This window comes from Eptesicus fuscus, chromosome 23 (assembly GCF_027574615.1).
Source record: "Eptesicus fuscus isolate TK198812 chromosome 23, DD_ASM_mEF_20220401, whole genome shotgun sequence".
In the NCBI taxonomy this organism is placed as follows: Eukaryota; Metazoa; Chordata; class Mammalia; order Chiroptera; family Vespertilionidae; genus Eptesicus; species Eptesicus fuscus.
Window position 1 is genome coordinate 26615104 of NC_072495.1, and position 24046 is coordinate 26639149.

General features: G+C 58.3%; 1 protein-coding gene across 1 annotated transcript in view; it reads left to right on the forward strand.

The window, feature by feature from the left end:
* Positions 1–554: 554 nt before the first annotated feature.
* The window catches only part of LOC103304675 (immunoglobulin lambda-1 light chain-like), a 28863-nt gene continuing 5371 nt past the window's right edge, over positions 555–24046 (forward strand). Inside the window, exons 1-4 of the mRNA XM_054712867.1 lie at positions 555–600; positions 5014–5306; positions 19826–19871; positions 21321–21636. Coding sequence (XP_054568842.1) covers positions 555–600; positions 5014–5306; positions 19826–19871; positions 21321–21636 — 701 coding nt within the window. The remainder of the gene's footprint in view (positions 601–5013; positions 5307–19825; positions 19872–21320; positions 21637–24046) is intronic.

Genomic DNA, 24046 nt, shown 5'->3' on the forward strand with positions numbered 1-24046 from the left:
GAATTACTCTATCCCTGAAGCATCCATCTGGTGTTATCAGAGGTTTCTGTTTAGTTTTGTTTTTCCCTCTCTAGGTCCCCAAAATTCTATTTTTTGAACCTGAAAAAAGGTGATCTGAGAGGCCCCCAACCAACCTCACTGGGTCTGAGCATGGAGCCTGCCTCTCACGCGCAGCAGGACCACTGGTCACTGTCTCTATGAGCAGGCCCCGCCCACATGGGCGATCTGATCATCAGAGTGGAGGACCCAGCATTCTCCCCAAGCCCACAGAGGAGGTCAAGGGTCAGCCTGGGGTGTGTGTGCAGGGGCTGGGTCAGGGGTCAGCACTGTCTCCCTCAGCACCACGGAGAGCTCCGGGAACCTGGGGCAGGCTGGGAGGGAGGCTCCTATTTGAATTCCCATCAGCCCAGCTGCTCCCCGCCCAGCTGGAGCCAGTCATGGAGGCCCCCAGGGAGGAGGCGATTTGCATGAGGAGCCCCTTCAGAGCATAAGAGAGGCCCAGAGGCCACAGGCCCAGCTGTGGGCTCAGAGGCTGAACCCGGGGCGTCTCCGCCATGGCCTGGACCCCTCTCCTGCTGCCCCTGCTCACTCTCTGCACAGGTGCTGCCCCCAGGACCTGAGCTGACCGGCTCCAACCCTGAGCTCTGTCCAGGCACAGCCTCTGTGTGGAAGCTACTGGCAATGGGTCCTTAATCCTCAACCCCCCTCTCCTCTCTTACAGGCTCTGTGGCCTCCTATGAGCTGACCCAGTCGGGCTCCTTGTCAGTGGCCCCGGAACAAATGGCCAGCATCACCTGCACTGGAGAGATTCTGGATGAAAAATATACTTCCTGGCACCAGCAGAAGCCCGGCCAGGCCCCCGTGGCGCTCATTTACAAGGGTAGTGAGCGGCCCTCAGGGATCCCTGACCGATTCAAAGGCTCCAGCTCCGGGAAGACAGCCACCCTGACCATCAGTGGGGTCCGGGTTGAGGACGAGGCAGACTATTACTGTCAGTCATGGGACAGCAATAGTAATGCTCACAGTGACACAGGCAGATGGGGAAGTGGGACAAAAACCACGTCCCGGTCTGTGTCACATGCTCCTCCAGCCCCAGGGGACTGTAGACAAAGCCATGAGCAGGCCTGGCCCAGGTCCCTAATCTCAGCTCCCCAGGCACCCCTCCTCCCACCTCAGGCTGCTCAGCAGGGGTGGCACAGAGTGGGTTCACTCTGACAGGAAAGGGCTGCTCTGATGGTGTCTGGACCTGGGTGTGAGTGGGAGACAGAGGGCCTGGGTGTGAGTGGGAGACAGAGGGCCTGGGTGTGATGGGAGACAGAGGGCCTGGGTGTGAGTGGGAGACAGAGGGCCTGGGTGTGATGGGAGACAGAGGGCCTGGGTGTGATGGGAGACAGAGGGCCTGGGTGTGAGTGGAGACAGAGGGCCTGGGTGTGAGTGGGAGACAGAGGGCCTGGGTGTGATGGGAGACAGAGGGCCTGGTGTGAGGGAGACTGAGGGCCTGTGAGTGGGAGACAAAGGGCCTGGGCATGAGTGGAGACAGAGGGCCTGGGTGTGATGGGAGACAGAGGGCCTGGGTGTGATGGGAGACAGAGGGCCTGGGTGTGATGGGAGACAGAGGGCCTGGGTGGAAGGACACACAGCGGGAGACATACAGACAGGGGTAAGGTCCCTGCTTGTCCTTCCCATGGTAATGGGCCCCTCATTGTCCCATGTCGGAGTGTCTCCCCAGGTCTCCCAGCACATCTGAGCTCATGAAGCCCAGATCTTGGCAGCCTGGGTTCCTAACAACCAAACCTGAGCTGTGGGCACCGAGGAGTCCACCCGGGTCCCTGCTCAGGGCTGACCCACCTCACACCCCGCTGGGACCGGGCAGCTCCCAGCTGTGCCCTCCCCGGAAGGGCTGCCTCCCCCAAGGCCATGCCCCTCTCAGAGTGAGGCTCAGGCCCAGCGCCCACCTGAGGCCAAGGTCCCGAGTCTCTGCCTCAGCTCAGGACGCCCTCCCCGCGGATCCTCGGTTGCCACCCCATGGCAGGTCACCTCGTCTTGCCTCTCACGTTTCCTTCCCGAGGGCTCACCCCAAAGCCCCGCTGCAGGCGAGTCTCCCTCGCCCATGGCTCCAGGGCCTGCCATTACCCACGAGATCTCAGCTCCACCTGTGAGAGCAGCTCCCACGGCCACAGAGAGCCGCCCAGGGAGCCCAGAGGCCCTGGCGGAGCTCACACACGATTATAGCCCTGAATCCCTCCGTCAGAGGGACCTGCTCCTCCTCAGGGCGCCAGGCTGATGCGGGGGGGGGGGGGGGGGAAGGGCTTCCTCAGCGCTGGGCAGTGAGCACAAGGGGCACGCTGCTCGGGCCCCGCCGGGGGGGGGGGGGAGGGGGGGCGGTGAGCCCCGGTGCTGAGGGTCAACGCGTTTCCATTAAGATCACTGAATCTGTGTGACTTAGAACAGCAAACTCATTATATATATACACACACTGATATTATATAGATACAAGTATTATTCACTAAACACGGAAATATTCACCAAATGTGGTGTCACATCAAAATATGAGCCATAATAAGCAAAAATAAAATAAAAATAAAAAATAAATCCATCACCCTTGCCAAGAAATTTCACAGAGGATGCACTTTGTAGACAAGAACTTCAAAAATCCACATCCCATTTGTTCAGAAGGAAAAGAATGACTGGACATGGTAAGTGCAGACAAGAGAGGCAAAAACACAGCACCCAACTCAATGGGTAGAAATGAAAACCACAGTGTCTGAGAGAAAATCACACGTGAGGGGTTGACAGAAGGTGGGTCAACTGAAAGGAGAAGATCAGTCAGTTGGTGACATGGAAGAGAATCCATAGACAAGAGACAAAACCAGCGACAGAACAAGACACTGAGATCACTAACACAGGCCTCTGTGGGCTGCAGGACGACGTCAAGGAGCCTAATGTGCATGTGATTGCTGACTTTGAAGCACAAGAGATTCGGGGGAGGTAGGAAAATATTTGAGGAAATAAATACTCGTCAGAGAGATTCTAAAGTCCATGAAACCCGGGATCCCACAGACCCAAGAACTCTGACAAGCCCCAAGCACACACACACACACACACACACACACACACACACACAGAAAACACCAGCACAATCCTGATCAAATCCCTTAAAACCAGCACAGAAGAGAAAACCATAACAGCGTCAGGGACAAGGACACGTTCCACACAGAGGAACCCGGAGATCCGAGCAGGTCCCTCCTTGAAAACAGGGCAGACGAGGAGAGAGTGGAGCGACGCCCTGAGAAACCTAAAAGCAGAAACAAAACCACAAAACGCCGCCCACTTCCGTGTCTTCACCAGTGAAAGTGTCTTTCAATGAAGAAGGGGAAGGAAAACTCTCTCAGACACACCGACTCTGAGAGCCGTGACCCCGGCTGACCCAGCCCCGGTGCTGCTGTGACCTGCACCAGCGGCCAGCACCAGGCAGAGTCAGTCCTTCAGTCCTGTGTCCCCCAGTCCCACCCCAGAACCCCCCACCCCAGGGATATGAGCAGTGATGCTTCAGGGGGGACCCGACCCCCATCCTCCAAATGCACCCCTTCCTCCTTCCTGGGCGACCTGAGCCTCTGGCGCCTGGTCCTGAGACAGGCCGTGGCCATGGAGAGAACAGCCACCCTCCCCTGGGACCAGCAGCTCAGGGATCAGGGAGTCTCCCCCTGAGCAGGAGGCTCAGCATCTACACCTGGACACAGGACACCTGCCCCTCCAGCAGCCACAGAGCAGCGGCCACCAGGGGGCAGCACAGACCGCCTCCAGCCTCCTGGCTCCTGGGAGGGCCTGGCCTGAGGGATTCCAACCTTCACAGGGAGGACTCACCCCACCCTCCCACCTGCAGACAGAGCAGGGGTTCCTGCAGCCTCGCCTTGGGCACTGCTGGCCCTTCTGGCTGTGTCTGCCCCCGGGTTCCTGTGGGATTTGCCCGTTTCTCCAGCTCAGGTCCAGGCCCTTCATTCCCCTCCAGCCACCTGTACCCCTTTACTGCTCCCCCTCCCCAGCGGTCACACCTCCCTCCAGCCCTGGGTCTGCCCCGGGCACCAGGCACAGGGGACACTGAGGCCCAGCCTCTAGGACCTGCCCTGAGCGCTCACCAAGCACAGACACGTGCAGCCCCTCAGTGGCTGCTGAAACCCCAGGTGCCCTTAGCCAGGGGGCACGTGTTCCGGTTCCGATGCGCACACACGGGGCCTGGGGCGGCCCCTGAGGGACCTCAGGCTCAGACGCTCACCTCTCCAGGGACCTTCTCTCCCGGGCTCACACCCGCACACAGCCCTCCCCCCTGAGCTCTGCTGGGGCCAGGCCAGCGCAGGCCTGAGGCCAGGAACCAACTCAGTGCAGATGACCCCCCACAGGATGGCTCCAGAATAACCCAGAATCCCCTGGGCGAGGGCGGGGCTGCAGGGGCTGCCCCTCCTCCCTGTGTCCCTGGGCTGAGCCCTCCTCAGAGCCCACAAGCTCCCAGCAGCCCCTGGGCCTGGCTGATTTGCATGCCCCCCAGCTGTCTCCAAGGGGATAAGAGAGGCCTGGGAGGGACCCTGCAGCCTGGGCCTCAGGGAGCAGAGTCAGGGAGCCCACCATGGCCTGGACCCCTCTCCTCCTCGGCCTCCTGGCTCTCTGCACAGGTGCTGCCCGGCTCCCCCCTCCCAGCCCCAGGGCCTGGAGCAGCCTGGCTGACTCTGAGCTCAGGGGCGCTGCCTGGGGGGCAGGAGGCTCAGGCCCCACTGCTGGCTCAGGGCTGGGGGTTCATCCCCCTGTGCTCACGGGTCTGAGGGCCCTGAGGGCTCCCCTGAAGCAGAAAGGGGAGGGCTCCTTGCTCAGAGGCTCCATCCAGGGAGCCCCAGGCCACCTGGTCTGAGGGGGATGCGAGGGGCGCCCTGGGGCCTGGGAATCCCTGGGGCTCAGGCAGGCGGGGCCGGCAGGGGGTCCTGGGAATGGCCCTCACCTTGCTGCCTCCTCTTCCTCCTGCAGCCTCTGTGGCCTCCTACGAGCTGACACAGCCGCCCTCGGTGTCGGTGAACCCGGGACAGACGGCCAGGCTCACGTGTGGGGGAAACAGCATTGGAAGTAAAAATGTCCACTGGTACCAGCAGAAGCCCGGCCAGGCCCCCGTGCTGGTCATCTATAAGGATAGCAACCGGCCCTCAGGGATCCCTGACCGATTCTCAGGCTCCAACTCGGGGAACACGGCCACCCTGACCATCAGCGGGGCCCAGGCCCAGGACGAGGCCGACTATTACTGTCAGGTGTGGGACAGTGGTAATGCTCACAGTGACACAGGCGGATGGGGAAGTGGGACAGAAACCTGCCCTCCAGGCCTGGTGCTCACGCTCACCCGCTGTCTGAGCAGCTGAAGGTCAGGCCTCAGGGTCAGGAGTGCCCCCTGGGCCTGGCCCGGCCCCTGCAGCGCTGGGGACTCAGCGGGTCCTCTGTCCTCTCGGCCTCTGTTCCTGTTGATGGAAATGGTGCATTAGGACTGCTCTGAGCTCCGGGCTATGGGCAGGCTGATAGACACAACAGCTTTAGAAACTCCTCCCACATCCCAGAGGCATCAGCTGTCCTGTGAGCACAGACAGGGCCCCCTGGAAGCCCCTTCTTCTCGGGCACCCCCACATTTCCCTGGCTGTGAGGACCCCCAGAGGCCCCAAGACCCGGCCCCTGCTCTCTGGGTTTCTTCCTGTCCTGAGGTGTCACATGATGAGGGAGGAAGTGCAGACACTCCTGCGGGTCCCGCCTGGGGACTGTCTCCTGGCAGGGTGACTGGACACCAATGGGTCCTCCCTGCCGGTCACTATGGAACCGGACCAGCCATGGGCCCGCGCTGCCTGTCCCCACTGGAGCCGATTCAGCGGAGACAGGGAGGAATCATAGGAGCGTTTATTCCCATCCTGCGGGCAGCCGGGGAGAGCAGCAGGGCACCCACAGACATCTGCTCTGCACCCCCATAAGCCCGCTGCTTGTATTGGGTAGAAGGACAAGGATTACAGGGGACGTAGGCAAAGGGTGTGCCCAATGGGCAGTTCACAGGTAATGTGGCTGAAGATTTGCAAAGGCCTGTGGGTAAGCAAAGGCCTGTGGGTAAGCAAAGGCCTGTGGGTAAGCAAAGTCCTGTGGGTAAGCAAAGGGCTGTGGGTAAGCAAAGGGCTGTGGGTAAGCAAAGGGCTGTGGGTAAGCAAAGGGCTGTGGGTAAGCAAAGGCCTGTGGGTAAGCAAAGGGCTGGCGGCTCTGGGTTCTGTAACCAGGCTGGTCATCTTTCCATGATCACAGGCAGCTCCCTGGTGGGGAGGATGGGCCGCATTCCGGGGTGAGCTCCCGGGTCCCGTGTGCACCTCCCAGCCAGGTGAGAAGGCGCCTCCTTTAAAAGGAACAGAGCAATCACGGTGAACAGGGCAGGATTCATGTTTCTTAGAGTTCCAGCTGGTCCCCAGTATTCTGTTTCTGTCCCTGTCACTAACATTTTGCCATTTGGTCATCTGTCGAACCCAACACCACCCAGGTCCTGTCCTCCGCTCCCCTCCCCGCTGGTGAACCCCACTCACCTCCCAGCGTCTCCTTTCTGGGCCAAGCGCTCTCTCAACCACCTCTGAGGTCCGGCCAGGTCAGCCAGGAGGGGGACGTGGAGGAATGGGGGATGGGTCACCACAGGGGCCCTCAGGAGCCGGTTCAGGACCAGAGGCGCACGCAGCAGCTCACGTCCCCACAGGGCTGCGTGGAGGGCAGGAAGCTGGGGAGATCAGCAACCGCCACCCCGAGTGTCCTCAGCCTCAGGTGGGCAGGGAGGGGCCAGAGGTGTGTCTGAGCCCCCCTGCGTCTCACCGGTCCCTGCCCAGCAGCGCCTTCCTGGGGACCCTCGGGCAGTGGATGTGCCCAGCTGCTCCCAGACCTCCCGACTGGCCACCTGCAAACCCTCCTCATCAAACAGCGACCCCCACTCCATCCCACGCTCCACACCTCAGTCAGGAACAGGCCTGCAACCCAGAGCCCCCCTGGCCACTGCTCACGTGTGTCCTGGATCACGCCTCACTCTCCCGCAGGGCAGGGCCTGACCCAGCGCCCCGCACCCCCACTCACAGATTCCCTCTCCTGTCCTGACGCGGCTGGCTTCGCTCCCTTTGTTTACACCCTTTGGTGGGTGACCTGAGCCCTCCCTGCCTGGCGGAGGAGGTCAGGGGTCACAAAGAGAAGAGCGAGTCCCCCTCTCCTGGGACCAGCGGCCCCCGGACCAGGGAGTCTCCACCTGAGCAGTGGGTTGTGCATCTCCCCCTGGGCAGAGGTCAGCCCTGCACCTCCACAGCCAGGGCGGAGCCGCCACCAGGGGGCGCCAGAGAGTCACCGGGCAAAGCCACCTGCAGATGGGGTGGGCCAGGCATCAGGGGCCCTCACTGGGCCAGGGCAGAGGGTCAGTGATCTTAACCTAAAGCCTAAAGGGAAAGGACAGGCAGTATCCCCCTTGACACGGACGCACCATTCTGCTGGGCCCTTGGCCGGGAAGCCCTGGGCCTCCTGTGTCCAGGACCTGACACCCCACAGGTGCTCCGTGACCCGGTCTTGACCTCGTTGTATAATGAGGTCACTTTTATTCCTGAATATAGTCCCCCAGCGGGACTTGGGGAGACGCATTCCCTGAAGCGCCACTCCGCGTGGCAGCTGGCTCCCATTCCCTACCCCGCAAAGGTTCCCTTTACCTCCGACCTGTCCCTGCCCCGACTGCAAAATGGGGAGACTGAGGCGGCGCGCCTGCGATCTGCCTGAGGACTCACAGCCCAGGGCAGACACTGACCGCACCGTGAGGGCTTTTCGGAGCTCCATGGGGCCAGTGGTTGGGCATGGAGCTGTGACCTATCAGTCAGGAGGTCACGGTCCAATTCCTGGTCAGTGCGCTTGGACCGTTGGGGACTAGATCCCTGGTAGTGGGTGTGCAGGAGACAGCCCATCTGTTCCCCTCTCGTCATTGATGTTTCTCTCTCTGTGCCCCTCCCTTCCTCTCTCTGAAATCAATAAAACCAGATTTAAAAAAACAACAACAAAAAACAGAAAACTCCGTGTGTTGTTGACAAGGGATCAATGTTCTTCGGTCTCTGAGTCCCAGGCGCTGCGATGAAGCAGGACTCGCCCCTAAGTGTGTGATGTCACCTGCAGGGTTCCTTCAGCCAATGCAGGCCCCCTCCGCCTCCCCTCGGAGCCCTGCTGTGGCCGATGTCACCCCAGACCATGGGACCCGAAGGGTGGGAACTGCAGGGGCTGCCCTACCTCCCTGTGTCCCTGGGCTGAGCCCTTCTCAGAGCCCACAAGCTCCCAGCAGCCCCTGGGCCTGGCTGATTTGCATGCCCCCCAGCTGTCTCCAAGGGGATAAGAGAGGCCTGGGAGGGAGCCTGCAGCCTGGGCCTCAGGGAGCAGAGTCAGGGCGCCCACCATGGCCTGGACCCCTCTCCTCCTCGGCATCCTGGCTCTCTGCACAGGTGCTGCCTGGCTCCCCCCTCCCAGTCCCAGGGCCTGGAGTAGCCTGGCTGACTCTGAGCTCAGGGGCGCTGCCTGGGGGCAGGAGACTCAGGCCCCACTGCTGGCTCAGGGCTGGGGGTTCATCCCCCTGTGCTCACATCCCCCTGTGCTCATGGGTCTGAGGGCCCTGAGGGCTCCCCTGCAGCAGAAAGGGGAGGGCTCCTTGCTCAGAGGCTCCATCCAGGGAGCCCCAGGCCACCTGGGCTGAGGGGGATGCGAGGGGCGCCCTGGGGCCTGGGAATCCCTGGGGCTCAGGCAGGCGGGGCCGGCAGGGGGTCCTGGGAATGGGCCCTCACCTTGCTGCCTCCTCTTCCTCCTGCAGCCTCTGTGGCCTCCTACGAGCTGACACAGCCGCCCTCGGTGTCGGTGAACCCGGGACAGACGGCCAGGCTCACGTGTGGGGGAAACAGCATTGGAAGTAAAAGTGTCCAGTGGTACCAGCAGAAGCCCGGCCAGGCCCCCGTGCTGGTCATCTATAATGATGATGTTCGACCCTCAGGGATCCCTGACCGATTCTCAGGCTCCAACTCGGGGAACACGGCCACCCTGACCATCAGCGGGGCCCAGGCCCAGGACGAGGCCGACTATTACTGTCAGGTGTGGGACAGTGGTAATGCTCACAGTGACTCAGGCGGGTGGGGAAGTGGGACAGAAACCTGCCCCCGGGCCTGGTGCTCACGCTCACCCGCTGTCTGAGCAGCTGAAGGTCAGGCCTCAGGGTCAGGAATCCTCCCTGGCCTGGCCCGGCCCCTGCAGCGCTGGGGACTCAGCGGGTCCTCTGTCCTCTCGGCCTCTGTTCCTGTTGATGGAAATGGTGCATTAGGACTGCTCTGAGCTCCGGGCTATGGGCAGGCTGATAGACACAACAGCTTTAGAAACTCCTCCCACATCCCAGAGGCATCAGCTGTCCTGTGAGCACAGACAGAGCCCCCTGGAAGCCCCTTCTTCTCGGGCACCCCCACATTTCCCTGGCTGTGAGGACCCCCCAGAGGCCCCGAGACCCGGCCCCTGCTCTCTGGGTTTCTTCCTGTCCTGAGGTGTCACATGATGAGGAGGAAGTGCAGACACCCCTGCGGGTCCCGCCTGGGGACTGTCTCCTGGCAGGGTGACTGGACACCAATGGGTCCTCCCTGCCGGTCACTATGGAACCGGACCAGCCATGGGCCCGCGCTGCCTGTCCCCACTGGAGCCGATTCAGCGGAGACAGGGAGGAATCAGATGAGCGTTTATTCCCATCCTGCCGGCAGCCTGGGAGAGCAGCAGGGCACCCACAGACATCTGCCCTGCACCCCCATAAGCCAGCTGCTTGTATTGGGTAGAAGGACAAGGATTACAGGGGACATAGGGAAAAGGTGTGCCCAATGGGCAGTTCACAGGTAATGTGGCTGGAGATTTGCAAAGGCCTGTGGGTAAGCAAAGGCCTGTGGGTAAGCAAAGGGCTGTGGGTAAGCAAAGGGCTGTGGGTAAGCAAAGGCCTGTGGGTAAGCAAAGGCCTGTGGGTAAGCAAAGGCCTGTGGGTAAGCAAAGGCCTGTGGGTAAGCAAAGGCCTGTGGGTAAGCAAAGGTCTGTGGGTAAGCAAAGGCCTGTGGGTAAGCAAAGGGCTATGGGTAAGCAAAGGCCTATGGGTAAGCAAAGGGCTGTGGGTAAGCAAAGGGCTGGCGGCTCTGGGTTCTGCAACCAGGCTGGTCACCTTTCCATGATCACAGGCAGCTCCTTGGTAGGGAGGATGGGCCGCATTCCGGGGTGAGCTCCCGGTCCCGTGTGCACCTCCCAGCCAGCTGAGAAGGCGCCTCCTTTAAAAGGAACAGAGCAATCACGGTGAACAGGGCAGGATTCATGTTTCTTACCATTCCAGCTGGTCCCCAGTATTCTGTTTCTGTCCCTGTCACTAACATTTTGCCATTTGGTCATCTGTCGAACCCAACACCACCCAGGTCCTGTCCTCCGCTCCCCTCCCCGCTGGTGAACCCCACTCACCTCGCAACCCCTCCTTTCTGGGCCAAGTGCTCTCTCGCACCTCTGAGGTCCGGCCAGGTCAGCCAGGAGGGGGACGTGGAGGAATGGCGGATGGGTCACCACAGGGGCCCTCAGGAGCCGGTTCAGGACCAGAAGTGCACGCAGCAGCTCACGTCCCCACAGGGCTGCGTGCAGGGCAGGAAGCTGGGGAGATCAGCAACCGCCACCCCGAGTGTCCTCAGCCTCAGGTGGGCAGGGAGGGGCCAGAGGTGTGTCTGAGCCCCCCTGCGTCTCACCGGTCCCTGCCCAGCAGCGCCTTCCTGGGGACCCTCGGGCAGTGGATGTGCCCAGCGGCTCCCAGACCTCCCGACTGGCCACCTGCAAACCCTCCTCATCAAACAGTGACCCCAGTGCTGACAACAGTCTCCAAACTCAGACGCCACCCCACCTGACACTTCTCAGCCCCATTCAGGGCCCGCGAGGGCACAGAGAAGCTGCTCAGACCGACATCCGGGTCCCAGACCATCACGGCGGAGCCGAGAAGATTATCCCGGGACCCAGGCCTCAAACACAGAATCCAGTCTTTATCAGGGGTGTAGTTCTCCATCTGTAACGCAGACCACCATTCTATAACCCAAATGTCCAGGTGAGACACCAAACCACACCCCGGGGCAAAGACATCCCTCCCTGGCTGGAACGACCCTCCCAGAACCCAGATCTCTATCCGGGGCTCAGACCTACATCTGGGTCCCAGACCATCATGGCGGGTCCGAGGAGATTATCCCGGGGCCCAGGTCTCTAACACAGAATCCAGTCTTGTATCAGGGGTGTAGTTCTCCATCTGTACCCCAGACCACCATTCCATAACCCAGATGTCCAGGTGAGGTACCAGACCGCCTGCCGGGGCCCAGACCTCCCTCTCTGGCCCGAACTGCCCTCCTAGGACCCAGACCTCCATCCGGGGCTCAGACCTACATCCAGGTCCCAGACCATCATGGCGGGTCCGAGAAGATTATCCCGAAGCCCAGGTCTCTGACACAGAATCCAGTCTTGTATCAGGGGTGTAGTTCTCCATCTGTAACCCAGACCACCATAACATAACCCAGATGTCCAGGTGAGGTGCCAGACATTGCCTCCCTCTACTGCTGGTCTCTGCTGCCCCCTACTGGAATCTCTCCTTCCGGGCTGCCCTTCCCGCAGCTGCACCTGGAGAGTCAGAGGTTCAAGCACTGACATTTCCCAAAACCCCCAGTTCCAGGTTGGCCCCACCCCATGTCCCAACCATGCACATCCTCCCAGGTCTCGCTGGTCCCAGGACATGGTCTTCACACCAGGTTGCTGTGTGTCTTAGGAAGGAAACTCTCCCTCTCTGTGCCTGTTTCTCATCAGCAGAAGCTGGAGGACCCCCACCAGGTTGGGGAGTCCCTGTTCTCTAGAGGACCAGCGGTAATCTCCCCCCATTTGCTGGAGGGGGGCTGCATTCCCAGGGTCTCCCGAGGAGCCAGCGTCTTCTCTGTCACCTCCTGGGGACCCCTCAGAGGGACTCAGAGATTTCAGAACCATTGTCATACCCCTAGGTGGACCCTGGGACACCCTCTCCCAGACCCCATGGGAAAGACAATGACATTCTCAAGGTGAGATGAGAGGGACCAGCGGCTTAAGTTTGGGAATGCAGGGGAGCGGAGAGCTGGGGAGACCTGGGCCAGGGAGAGGAGCCCACACCCTCAGGCAGGGTCTCTGGGGCCTATGGGGTGGAGGATGAGCAGGAGACTAGGGAGGGGGAAGGGAGCAGGCCTGGGTGGGCCAGAGCTGCAGCTGTACCCGCTGGGAAAGCCCAGCCCATCCCTCGAGGGTCCCCAGGGTCCAGCCAGACCCGGATTTCCGACCGCAGCCACCGCAGGAGGATGTGGTCTGTGGTGGTGTCTGGCCAGGGACCATGGCAGGTGCAGGGGTGGGGGAGAGGGGCAGCTGGAGATGTTGCATTTAGGGACAGTTCCTTCTTCTCCCCAAGCCCTGGGGCTGTCCCCGGGGCAACCACACGTTCTGGGCAGTGAGTGATGGGAAGGGAACAATTCCAGTGGAACCCCTGGTCCGCAAGGTACCAGGAGCCCAAGGTCAGAGGCTGGAGTGAGCCAAGCACCAAAATGGGGAGGAGCTGCACTGGATCGGGGGGGGGGGGGGAGGAGGAGGGCCAGGCACTCACACCCTGTCACTGTTCGGTGCCTTGACCATCTCCAAGGCCAGGGGAGGGGGTGTTGTGCAATCCAGCCCTCAGCCCTGGACCTCATCCCCCAGACGCTGCCTGAGCTGTGTGCAGGGAGTGGGAAGATCCAGCCTGGGGTTCCTTGAAAGCTGCTCTGATGAGTTTGGTCAAACCGTTAAGTCCTGATCACCATCAACTTGACTTCTTCCTTCCTGCTCATTATTGCCCTTGTCAAGAGCAGTAGAGGGTCTGAGAATTTTGGCTCTACTTGCAAGCTGAAAAGCAAGCCTGCCGTAGGTTCCCGGATGCTGGCAGGAGACACGAGACTCCTGGGTCAGAGACAAAGGCCACTTTGTTGCTCATAGTTCATTACTCAAGTAGCCAGAGTATCAGCAGCATCAAGAATATTACTCGGCATATCAGCATCCCACATCAGTCCTCTGAGCGCCCCCCCAAGATGATGTAAAGAGGCCCAGGTGACAGCTGCACATCCAAGCTTGGGGACCCCCAAATCTTTCATACCGGCCGGTAAGCACAGGTTGCTCCGGAGGGAGGCACCCTCTCTACAAGCAACCTTGAAAAGATGGTCCAACACAAGGGCAATCGGTGCCTTTGCTCACGAGACGTGCAGATCCAGAGAGACCCTCAGACAGTGGTCTCCCAGCAACCATCGTCCATACCAACAAACTGCAGTCCCAGGCTATGCGTTGCCGCTTCCCATGGAAACATCTGGATTGATTTTCACCAAGGGCAGCAGGAGAGTTCATGAGTATCTGACGCAAACCATGGGCCAGGCAACTCGTCAAGGGACCTCCCAGGAAAGTCAAGGTTGGTGGGGGCTGGGGCCCCCTTTGGAGTTGCTGAAGCAGAAAACCGGGAGCCCTAGGGGCGGCAGCTCCGGAGCTGAGCGGATGTATGAAGGATCCTGTGGCCCCAAAGGCAACTGGAAAGCAAGAGGGCGGGTTCTGGGTGTGACAGGCAGGAACCTACCACCCGAGTTCTCCCAGACACCAACAGTGTGAGCCCACGGAGACCCACAAAGCACGCCCCGGAGCTGTGCCAGGGCCAGGCCTCGTGGCCCGGGGGGCACCCAAGAAGTACGGAATCTGCTTGAACAGCCATGTCCTCATCTGTAAAAGGGGAGATCGCCGTAGCCCAGCAGGGAGCAGACCCCGTTGTCAGGGCCACGTAACAGCGCCACTCTCATCGGCACATTATCTGTTGTTCCTGGGCTCCCAACAAGCCCCGACCCCAAGCACCTGGACAGCCCGCCCCGCCTGCACCCTGCCCAGCACAGCCCACACCTTGCCCCCCCCCCTGGGAGCAGGGCACAAGCCTTCCGGGTGGAGGAGGGCTGGAAGCGCAGGGACAAGCTCACCTCTAGATTCCAGCTCACCCTGCACCCTGCACCCTGGAACCGCCATGGGTCCTGCATTCACCTTCTTGGGCCTCCGTTTTCTCGCCTGTAGGACAGGGACACTTGGCTCAAGGACACACCAAGAACTGCTCTGAAGCCCAAAGTAAGAGAGGAGGACGGGGAACCGGCATTGGTTCAACGCCTGCTCTGTGCTGGCGCTCAGCAGATGCGTGATCCCGTTCATCCTCCCGCCCTCCTGCTGCAGAGGCGCTCTCCCCAGTTCACAGACGAGGAAACTGAGGCCCGGAGGTGACCTGGGTCTGGGTGGTTCCAACATTCCTGAGCTTGACGTTACTCCTGGAGTGAGGAGGATAGATGACTGCCTGCTGGACCCTTGCCTAGCCCAGGAGCTCACCAAACTTACCAGGCTTGGCCAAACCAGCCAAGGAAGGGCCGGGCTTGACTGGCAGGCGTGGAGTGTGCAGGGGCCCAGCCTGGGGGCCTGGACAGAACAGCAGCCCCAGGCCCACCCCCAAGGAATTCAATTCCTCATCCCCTGGGCACTTGGCTGCCCTCCAGGTCCAAGGTAGATGCTCTGTAACCCAGAGCTGCCCTTGGGGAACCGGGGAAAGAGGGCAGGCGCAGGTGTGCCCCACCCAGCACCCCAGGGGCGGGGCCAGCAGGGTTACTGTGGGAGATGGTTGAGCTCTGATTCCAACCACAGCAGAGCAGTTGCAGATGCCACTCTGAGGAGGATTCCCCCGGGGTAACCACCCGGGAGAGGACCCGCACGGGGGCAGGTACCGGAGAAGGCCCAGGCAGAAGATGGGGCCATTCGGGCCAGGGCACTCGGGGATGGCCGCTGCCAGTGAGGACCAGGGGCACCTGCCAACAGCACCCATTTCACAAATATGGAAACTGAGGCCCAGAGGTGACCGAGGTCTGGATGGTTTCAACATTCCTGAGCTTGATGTTACTCCTGGAGTGAGGGGGATCGATCACGCCCTGCAGGAGCTCACGCTGAAGATCAGGCTGGAGGTGCCCTTGACCCTGAAGGCAGATGGGGCCCCGGACCGGCCATGTGGGCCATGAGGACTCCAGGGAGCAGAGCCCTGGCCCCAAGCAGCACTGGCCCCTGATGCCGCTGGGCCTGGCCGTGGCCACCCATGGCTGCTGCCCCTGCCAGCAGCACCTCAGAGCAGGGTCCAGGCCCCCAAGACCCGGCGGGAAGCAGCCCTGAGTCTGAAGGACAGGTAAGGAGCCCATGCGCCTTGGGGGAAGATGTGGACGAAGGGAGGGTCGGTGGAGAGTGGGGACCTGGGTAGACGCCGGCTTCATTGAAGAGTTGGCATTTTGTCCATTGTGGATTTATTAGCGTTGATTTTTATGTTTAGTATTTTATTAAAATGTATTCATCTCAATGAGTGAGGCTTTGGGCACCCCTTAAATTTCTCACCTTGCTTTCCTCGCCCTGGTCCTCTGGGAGGCAGGGGCAGGATGTACCCATCATTTTAGGGGCAGGCCCTCCCTCTCAGGATCCCCGTAATGCCCTGATGTCATTCCTGTCTTCCATACATTGATAGAGGCCAGAGAGGGGGCTGCAGCCTCGGAACAGGAAGGAGTCCCAGGACTGGATGCTGTGACCTCGAATCCCGGTCAAGGGCACATGCCCAGGTTGCAGGCTCGATCCCCAGGGTGGGGAGTGCAGGAGGCAGCCGATCCATGATTCTCTCTCATCCTGGATGTTTCTCTCTCTCTCCCTCTCCCTGTGCCTTTCTCTCTGAAATCAATAACAATATCTTTTTTTAAAATCCCCTCTGGCATTGGCCAGTGCATTGGAAATGACGGTAGCAGGGGTTGATGGGAAGAACGGCTCTCTCATAGACTGTTCATGGGAGTCTAAGATGTACAACCGTTCTAGCAACATATACGTCATAAAGGAAAGTGTGTTTATTTGTATTGTATAATTCCACTTCTAGGAACTCATCCTTTGGGGGTGGGGAATAACCAAAGATATAACCAAAGGTTTACAAACAAAAATGATGAGCCCGACATTGTTAATGATGGGAGAGAAGCTCAGCATCCCACAGAAAGGGTGGGAATCATGACAGCATGGAGCATCCATCATGTGGAATCTTGCACAAAACTAAGTTTCTGAAGCATCTTGAGTAATATGGCAAATTCCATTTTTAAAAGGATGTCTAGGGTGCCAAATATAAAGAATGCTCCCAATTGGGCTTATTATTATTATTAGTAGTAGTAGTAGTAGTAGTAATATTGATTTCAGAGAGGAAGAGAGAGGGAGAAAGAGAGAAACAGCAATGATGAGAGAGAACCTTTGATCGGCTGCCTCCTGCATGCCCCCCCACACACACACTGGGGATTGAACCCGCAACCCAGGCACGTGCCCTTGACCAGAATCGAACCCGGGACCCTTCAGTCTGCAGGCCGACGCTCTATCCACTGAGCCAGACCAGCCAGGGCGCTATTGGGCTTTTTCATATGAGTGCATTTCCCAAGGCTTGTCAGAAAATGTAGAAAAAATGTCAGCGTATGTTTCTGGCCGCTGGGATTTCGCCTAATTTTAATGTTTGCTTCACAATTCTCTATCGTTATTAAACATTCACAAGCTTTATTTCATGTTTTATCTCCTAAAATAATGTTAATACAAGAGTAACGTGTTGTTAAAGAAAGATGACGCACAGAGGTCTAGGGAGGTAAAACGGAGCGTTTCTGCCTGCCATTTCTCCACATCTTGCCCTAAAACCCATTGGACAGCCACTGTCTGTGTTGCCAAATGAGCAAAAATGAGAATGTGTTTGTTTATTTGATCATGGATCAAACTTATTTTCCTTTCCTCTTTTTATTGCCTGGTTTTATTTCTTTTGCGAATTTACCGGCCGTAATTTTACCCGCTGTTGGTGTTTTGTTTTGTGTTTCCATTTAGTTGGTTGGGTGTTCTTACAGATCTGTAGAAACTCTTCCCATATTTGAGAGACCAACCGCCTTGTTCAGTCTCTATGCTGGAAATATTTTTCCCTGGATTGTTGTATGCCTCTTGCTCATGGGGTCTTTTGCCGTAAAGCCATTTCTAATTGTGACCTGTCAGAGTGGTGTGATTTTTTTCTTTGTGGTTTCTGTGGTCTGTGACAAGCATGGCAGAGTCATCTTTATTTCAGTATCATAAGGTCAGTGTTCTATTTTACGCTGGTATTTTCTGTGTTTTGGGGGGTCGTTTGCTTGTGTTTTCTTCTGCTGGAGTTTATGTTGATGTCGGTGAGGACATAACCTTCTTTATTTTCCAAATGGGGAGCCGGTCGTCGAATGTTGGTTGAATGTCAACGCGCCTTCTATCCAATACTAACCCGTCGGTTTATCGCCTTCTCCCTACGGTTCTACTGACCTCATGATCTAATCCCATACCCACCGCACCCTGTGTTAATGGTCGTAGCTGTACAGGATGTTTGGTAGAGAAAGAACCCATCGTTATAATGTATTTTTTCGAAACAGCCCAGCCCATTCTCTGTCATCCTTCTCACTGTTGGGTTTTAGGAACAATTCGCTCGTTGTCGTAATCCGCTTTCGGTGCCTGTAATTTGGAGGAATGTGCCGGTTGGTTGGAGAAGGACCGGCGTCTTTGCAACGCCCGGCATTTCCCTCCAGGAACGCGGTCGGCCCCTGCGCACTCACTCTGCTATGATGCCTTTCGGCCCGTTGTCTCAGACTTCACCTCTGCCGACCTTGCACATTTTCTGTTAAGTTTATTCCTAAGGCTTTGAAAGATCATGTGGACTGAAGCTGTAAAATGTCCCCCAGTTCATGTCTTAAATGGTTGCTGCTTGTGTAGAAGGGAAAACGACTGATACTCGCATGTGGCCCTTGTATTGGGCCACTTCACTGAACTCAGATTAGTTCTAAGAGTTGTTCCTCTGAGTCCTTGAGCTTTTTTTTTTTTTTTTAAAGTAGACTCTCTCATCACCAGCAAAGAACAACGTTCTCTCTTTTTTCCTATTACTTACACCTCCCCCATCTCGTTTCATTGGCGAGAATCTGTAGAATATGCTGGAAAAGGGAGCGTGCTTTTTCAAAGCATCTGCCTCTAAGTATGAAGGTCGCTGGAGATTTGGGGAGATACCCTGTATGGAGTTGAGGAAGTTTCCTTAGATAATCAACCTGATACGAGGCTGCACGTTTGCTTTAAGTCAGAAGCAAGGGTGGAATTTATATTAATATTATATGAAATGTTGTTTCACACAATCTTACGTGCGCATCTTACATGCACCCATGACCCAGTGACCCTGCTGCTCAGGTGGGAAATGCTGGCCCCAGGGCAACGAGCTCGCTTCCCAGATAGATAAACCACCTGGGGAGGTAACATCAGATTAGGCAAAGCCTGAGGACTCCTGCCATCCTGACTCGCAGAGTGTGACTTGGGTGTTTCTGTTTATTTGTGGATCTTAATGGGCTTCTGTTTTCCGGTGGATGTCTAAAACCGAGGGTGATTCGATGAGGGGAACGTATGGTGGGTTGACTCCAGGCTTGGAGAGAAGCCAGCTGAATGGGGGCGAAGTGTGAGGAGAGTCTATGGGGCCTGTGGAGTTTGAGGTGCCTGCAGGACATTCCAGAAGAGCACCTGTGAACCTAAAGCCACAGAGAGAGGTCCGGGCTGGAAAATAGGGAAGGGAGACCCCTAGACAGTTGTTGGAGTGCACAGTGTGGGGTCAGAGGCAGAGGGAGAGGGAGAGCACAGGCAGAACGGGATTCGGGGGGTGTGGGGTCAATCGTCATGGGAGAGAGAAAGAGCAAGAGTGGGTGGTGTCCGGCACCAAGAGGAGGACAGTCACCAGAAAGAGGAACCTCTGGCAGAGATATCCAGGGACTGAGGCGGGACTTCGGACTTGACCAGGATGAGGGTCTTGTTGGCTTTGACCTGAGAGGTTCCAGGAAAGATGGAGTGAGGGCCAGAGGGGTCCCAATCGTGTCCCAGCACATGAAACAGTTGGGAGCATTGTTGGAAGAATGGACTGATAATGGATGGATGGACGGACGGATGGACGGACGGACAGATGGACGGAGGGAGGAATGGATGGATGGACTGATGGATGGATGGATGGAATGATGGACGGATGGACTGATGGACGGATGGATGAACGGATGGATGGATGGATGGATGGATGGATGGATGGACGGACAGACTGATGGAAAGACAGTGGTCTGAGAGATCAGAAAAGGCTTCATGAAAGAGGTGGACTACACTGTGTCTCAGTGTATGGAGACAAAGGGGGAGGGGATCTCCACATGGAAGCACCATTAGTCGGGAATGACCCAGTGTCCATAGGCCTGGGGAGAGGTTCACTTGGCTGGAACATGGGGAATTGTGGGGAAGGAACACTCAGAGGCCCCAGGAGGAGGCCAGGAGGTCTGAGCTACACCACCCAGCCCTTGAGGGGACAAGGCGCTCAGAATCTTGGTCAGCACTGAGGATTGGGCGGCGACCAGGACAGCCTTGTGGGGCGGGAGAACACACTGGGTCACTCCAAGGTATGGGTGCCACCTGCCTTGGATGGGGTGCTGGGCATGGGGATGCCTGTGGGCTATGGAGTCACCCAGGGATGCTCCAGCCTCTGGGGGGCTGCCTGGCCACCCGCCCCGCCCCAGAACACAGCTGCAGCCCTGCATCCGTCATGCCCGGCGGGTTCCTGTGCCAGACTGGCCCCCGGGGGACAGGCCCCAGGTGCTGGTCCGGCGGGTTTTAGTCCGAGCCTCAGTCACTGTGGTATGTTTTCGGCGGCGGGACCCAGCTCACCGTCCTAGGTAAGTGGCTCTCAGCACCTTTTCCAACCCATCCCACCGCTCTGCTGTCTCGGGCAAGTCACTGCTCTCTCTGGGGCTGCTTCCTTCTGCCCTCTCAGCCTTACGCTCCGACCCCCACTTTCTCCATGGGCTCTGGGGAAGGCAGGTTGGTCTCGGGGTAACCAGCAGGGAGGACCTCAATAGCAGAACCCCAATAGCCCCCCAGAGTCCTGGGGTGGGCCTAGGAAAGGGGCTCCTTCACCTCTCCAGGGCAGATGCCCTCAGGGGGGCCAAGGCTGGTTCTGACCAGGGTCAGTGGGTCAGCCTTAGTGACAGTCCTAGTCCCGATGGTCTGGGCTGAGGGCTCGACGCGCTCCAGCCTGGGAGAGCCGCACAGGAGGCGGGGGCAAGGCTGGGGCTAGGACCTGGCCTGCAGGGGCACCAAGGGCAGCCGGAGGAGAGGCTTTGGAGGGCGAAGAGGAGGGTCTGGCTCACTCTGGGCTGAAGCACTCAGAACCTCTATTGGGTCGCGAGGATGGGGGGACGGTCACGGAGACACGAGTGAGATGGGGTGAACTGGCCCCTCAGGAGCCCGGCCCTCTCAGGATGGAGGTCAGAAAGGAGTGTGTCCCATGGGGCAGAGACTCACTGACCCTGGAGCCCCATAATTCCTGGGACCCAGGTATCCCATCAGCCCAAGGGGCAGCCTCCCGCAGGGTGTTAGAGTCAAGAAATGATGAATGGGGGACTCGGAGCCACCACCCAGTGGCCGTGTCAATCTTGGGTGGTCAGAGGTGCCTAGGGGGCTGTGGGGCCTCTGTGCTCCTTGTCGGGGGGATCAGTGTCATGAACGCAGCGAGATGAAAGGTCTTGGCATCCGGGGACCAGGCACAGGGAGACAGGCAGAGCCAGAAGGAGCCCCTAGGCTTTGGCTCCAGGGACCCGGCCCTCACTGGAGAGCCAGGTGCCCCAAGGAGTCAGGGGTCCCGGCCCCACTGTGTGCTGGCTCAGGCTTGGGCCTCTCCACACGCTGTTGGGGTCATCCTGGCCGGCTGGGAGCAGACCCCAGATCTCAGAGGAGGCCGGGGCACCAGAAGCGTGAGTGAGGTGGGGCCTGAGGCTGGGCTGAGGGCCCGAGAGGTCAGGGTGAGACTGCACACTCAGACTCAGGAGACTAGGAGCAGGGAGCACAGCCTGCCCAGGTAACACTCGGGGAAAGTGAGGCTACGGATGGAGGCGCTTAACCAGGTTCCGTGGGAGTGATGACTTGGAAGAGGAGAGTGGGGGCTGGGAGGGTGGGGGCTGTCTGCTGTCCAGGGGCTGAGTAGAAAGAGGGGACAAAAAAGGAAGGAAGGTCCTCAAGGTGAGCAAACACCACGGTCCCAGTCACAGAGGCCGTCCGTCGGGTAGTGGAGACCCTAATACTGGGCTCTCCCCCTGCCTCTTACATCCCTTTCTCTGTCCACACAGGTCAGCCCAAGTCGGCACCCTCAGTGTCTCTGTTCCCGCCCTCCGCTGAGGAGCTCAGCAAGAACAAGGCCACCCTGGTGTGTCTCATGAGTGACTTCTACCCGGGCAGCGTGACGGTGGCCTGGAAGGCAAATGGCACCCCCGTCACCCAGGGCGTGGAGACCACCAAGCCCTCCAAGCAGAGCAACAACAAGTACGCGGCCAGCAGCTACCTGAGCGTGTCCAGCCAAGACTGGAAATCCGCCAGCGCCTACAGCTGCCAGGTCACGCACGACGGGAAGACCGTGGAGAAGACAGTGGCCCCCTCAGAGTGTTCCTAGGACCTGGGTCCCCACTTCTGGGGACACTTCTCCGTCAGACTCTCCCTTCCCCCACTCTCCACTGAACCCCTGAGGCTCCTGGCCTGGTCCGTTCTGACTGGGCTGGTCTCCATCTCTCCCCGTTTCCACTTCTCCTAAATAAACTCCTGGTCATTTATCATCTGACATGTCGCATGTGTGTTCTGTAGTCTGCATGGGTCTCTAGGTTGAAGGGTCAGTAATAACGGGCAGGACGGGAATGACATGACATGGATCTACCTGAGGTCCACTCGACTCACCCACCAGGGACCTAAATCAGCTCTGAGTGCCAGTGGGAGGGGGTTTCCAGGGCAGGAACTTCTCCTGGGGGGCCGGCCCCTGGGAGGCAGTCCTTGTCACCTGGAAAGGGACAAAGGCTGAGTGACAAAGATGTGATTACCCTGAGGGGCAATCAAGGAAAACTGAAGAGGGTCCCAGGAGGGCAAGGTGGGCTACAGATGCAGATATTGGGAAGGAAATCATGGAGGAAGGCTGTGGTCATTGGGAACAGACATTGAACTTCCCTGTTCCATCATGGAGCCCAATGGGAGAGCCATTACCAGGTGGGGGTTCATGGTTGGCCCATCAGCATGGAGTCATGGAAAGCGTTGATCAGTGCCTCCCATGGTGCCTTTGTCTAACTCTGCCAATGCCCGTTAGCTAAGGAAGACACTGACTGGTCCTGGAGCAGAGAGGCAGTTTCATATCATAGAGCCTAACATTCCGCCATCACGTCCTCCCCGCTTACCCGCTCAGGGAGCCTGGAACACCCTTCAAGGCATGGTTCCTGGTGCTGGGAACATGGGCTGAGGATGAGGCACAAGGAAGCTCAGTTTATGTTTTCATGGGCCTGAGTCAAGGTCAGGCTCAAGGTGACCCTAGCAGGGGGCATGGACCTCCATCATCATGAGTCTCAACACCTCAAGTCAGATGAGGGTGAGCTTCCTTATGGTTGGTTTAAGGATGGAGCAGGTGATGTCAGCCTGCACAAGAAAGGTGTGAGGGGGCATGAGTGTTGACCTTGATGGAATAGAAAGGGCACCGTCCTGGGCACCAATTGGGCATCCTGTGATGTCCCAGGGAGGGTGTATCCACTGGAATTCAGAAGCCGAGTAAGGGCAGGTGAGACCAGCTCAAAGCAGGGGAAGTGTGGCCTGTGGGTTACAGCAAGGTCAAGCCTTCCCGGGACACAGCACTCCACACCACTCCACCCCTGGGCCCCTTGCCCCTCGCTCACTGTGCCCTCAGCCCTGAGTGCAGCTGGTGTCAGAGACACGCACTCCAGGCCCCTGAGACGGGGAGACTGACTAATTTGTCAATTTTTTACGTACGTATTAGGAAAACCTACGTTATTATGTAATGGAATTTGAGCTCTATAGGGACACCACTGTGCCGGAATTAGTCCATTCTATCCAGATTTTAGTGTATTTACTTGGTTGTATCTTAGGTGTTGTTTACATATAAGAACAGAATAAGGTTCCGCATTGTGAGGTTGGGTCTGTGAGTATTCCCCAAATCACTCCAGCTTTTCCATGCCAGGAATGGCTGCAAGGGCTGAGCTGCTGGCCTTGGGGACTCTCCCACAACCAGGATGCGGTCCCCAGCCCCCACGAGCTGTATCTGGGTGGGTCTCTCCTTCTCATGTTCCTGCAAAATGGTTTTGGCGTCAGAAGCTTAACGAGGTCCAGGTTGGACTTTAGCAAAATTGCCTCCCAGGATGGTTCCCCACTTTGCATCCAAGGACCCCTATCGAATAGACCTCCTTTGAGTGACAGCCGCTGCTTGGATGTCCAATGACTTGGTCCCTCAGACAGGAAGGAATGCATCATGGGATAGTTCAGATTCGCCGTCCTCCTCCTGTGAGTGCCCCACGTGTGCATGAAAGGAGTCCGTCCAGCAGATCTTTCTCCACCTGGCAGTGTGTTTCTCACCCTACAAAGATGAAGGAATGGGGACTTTTCTCTTTGGTCTCCAGTGTACAGGACGATGGTCTGTTCCCTGCCATCCTCCCGCGGTAACAATGGCCGCTGAGTGGCTTGGGAAACTCTAGCAGGTGAACGTATCTTCCGTGTGAAAGCACCACGGGTATCCTCTAGGGATGGCAACAAAGTGGCTGCGAAAGATGGACATTTGGCCATTGGGAGCCTCTTAGGAAGCTTCTGTGCGTCCAGACATGACCCCAGGGATCCCTATGGTTCCTGGTTACAAGAAGCCAGCATGCTGTAGCTCCCCCTGTGCCTAGGGCCCGAGGCCATGGAACCTCACTCAGGTGAACTAGACGCCCTCCAAACTCATCCCAAATCCCAGGAGACCGCAGTAGAAACACCTGTCAGGCAGCATGTTCCTTTGGGAGAATCGCTTCCACCAAATGTGCTGCTGTACAACTCG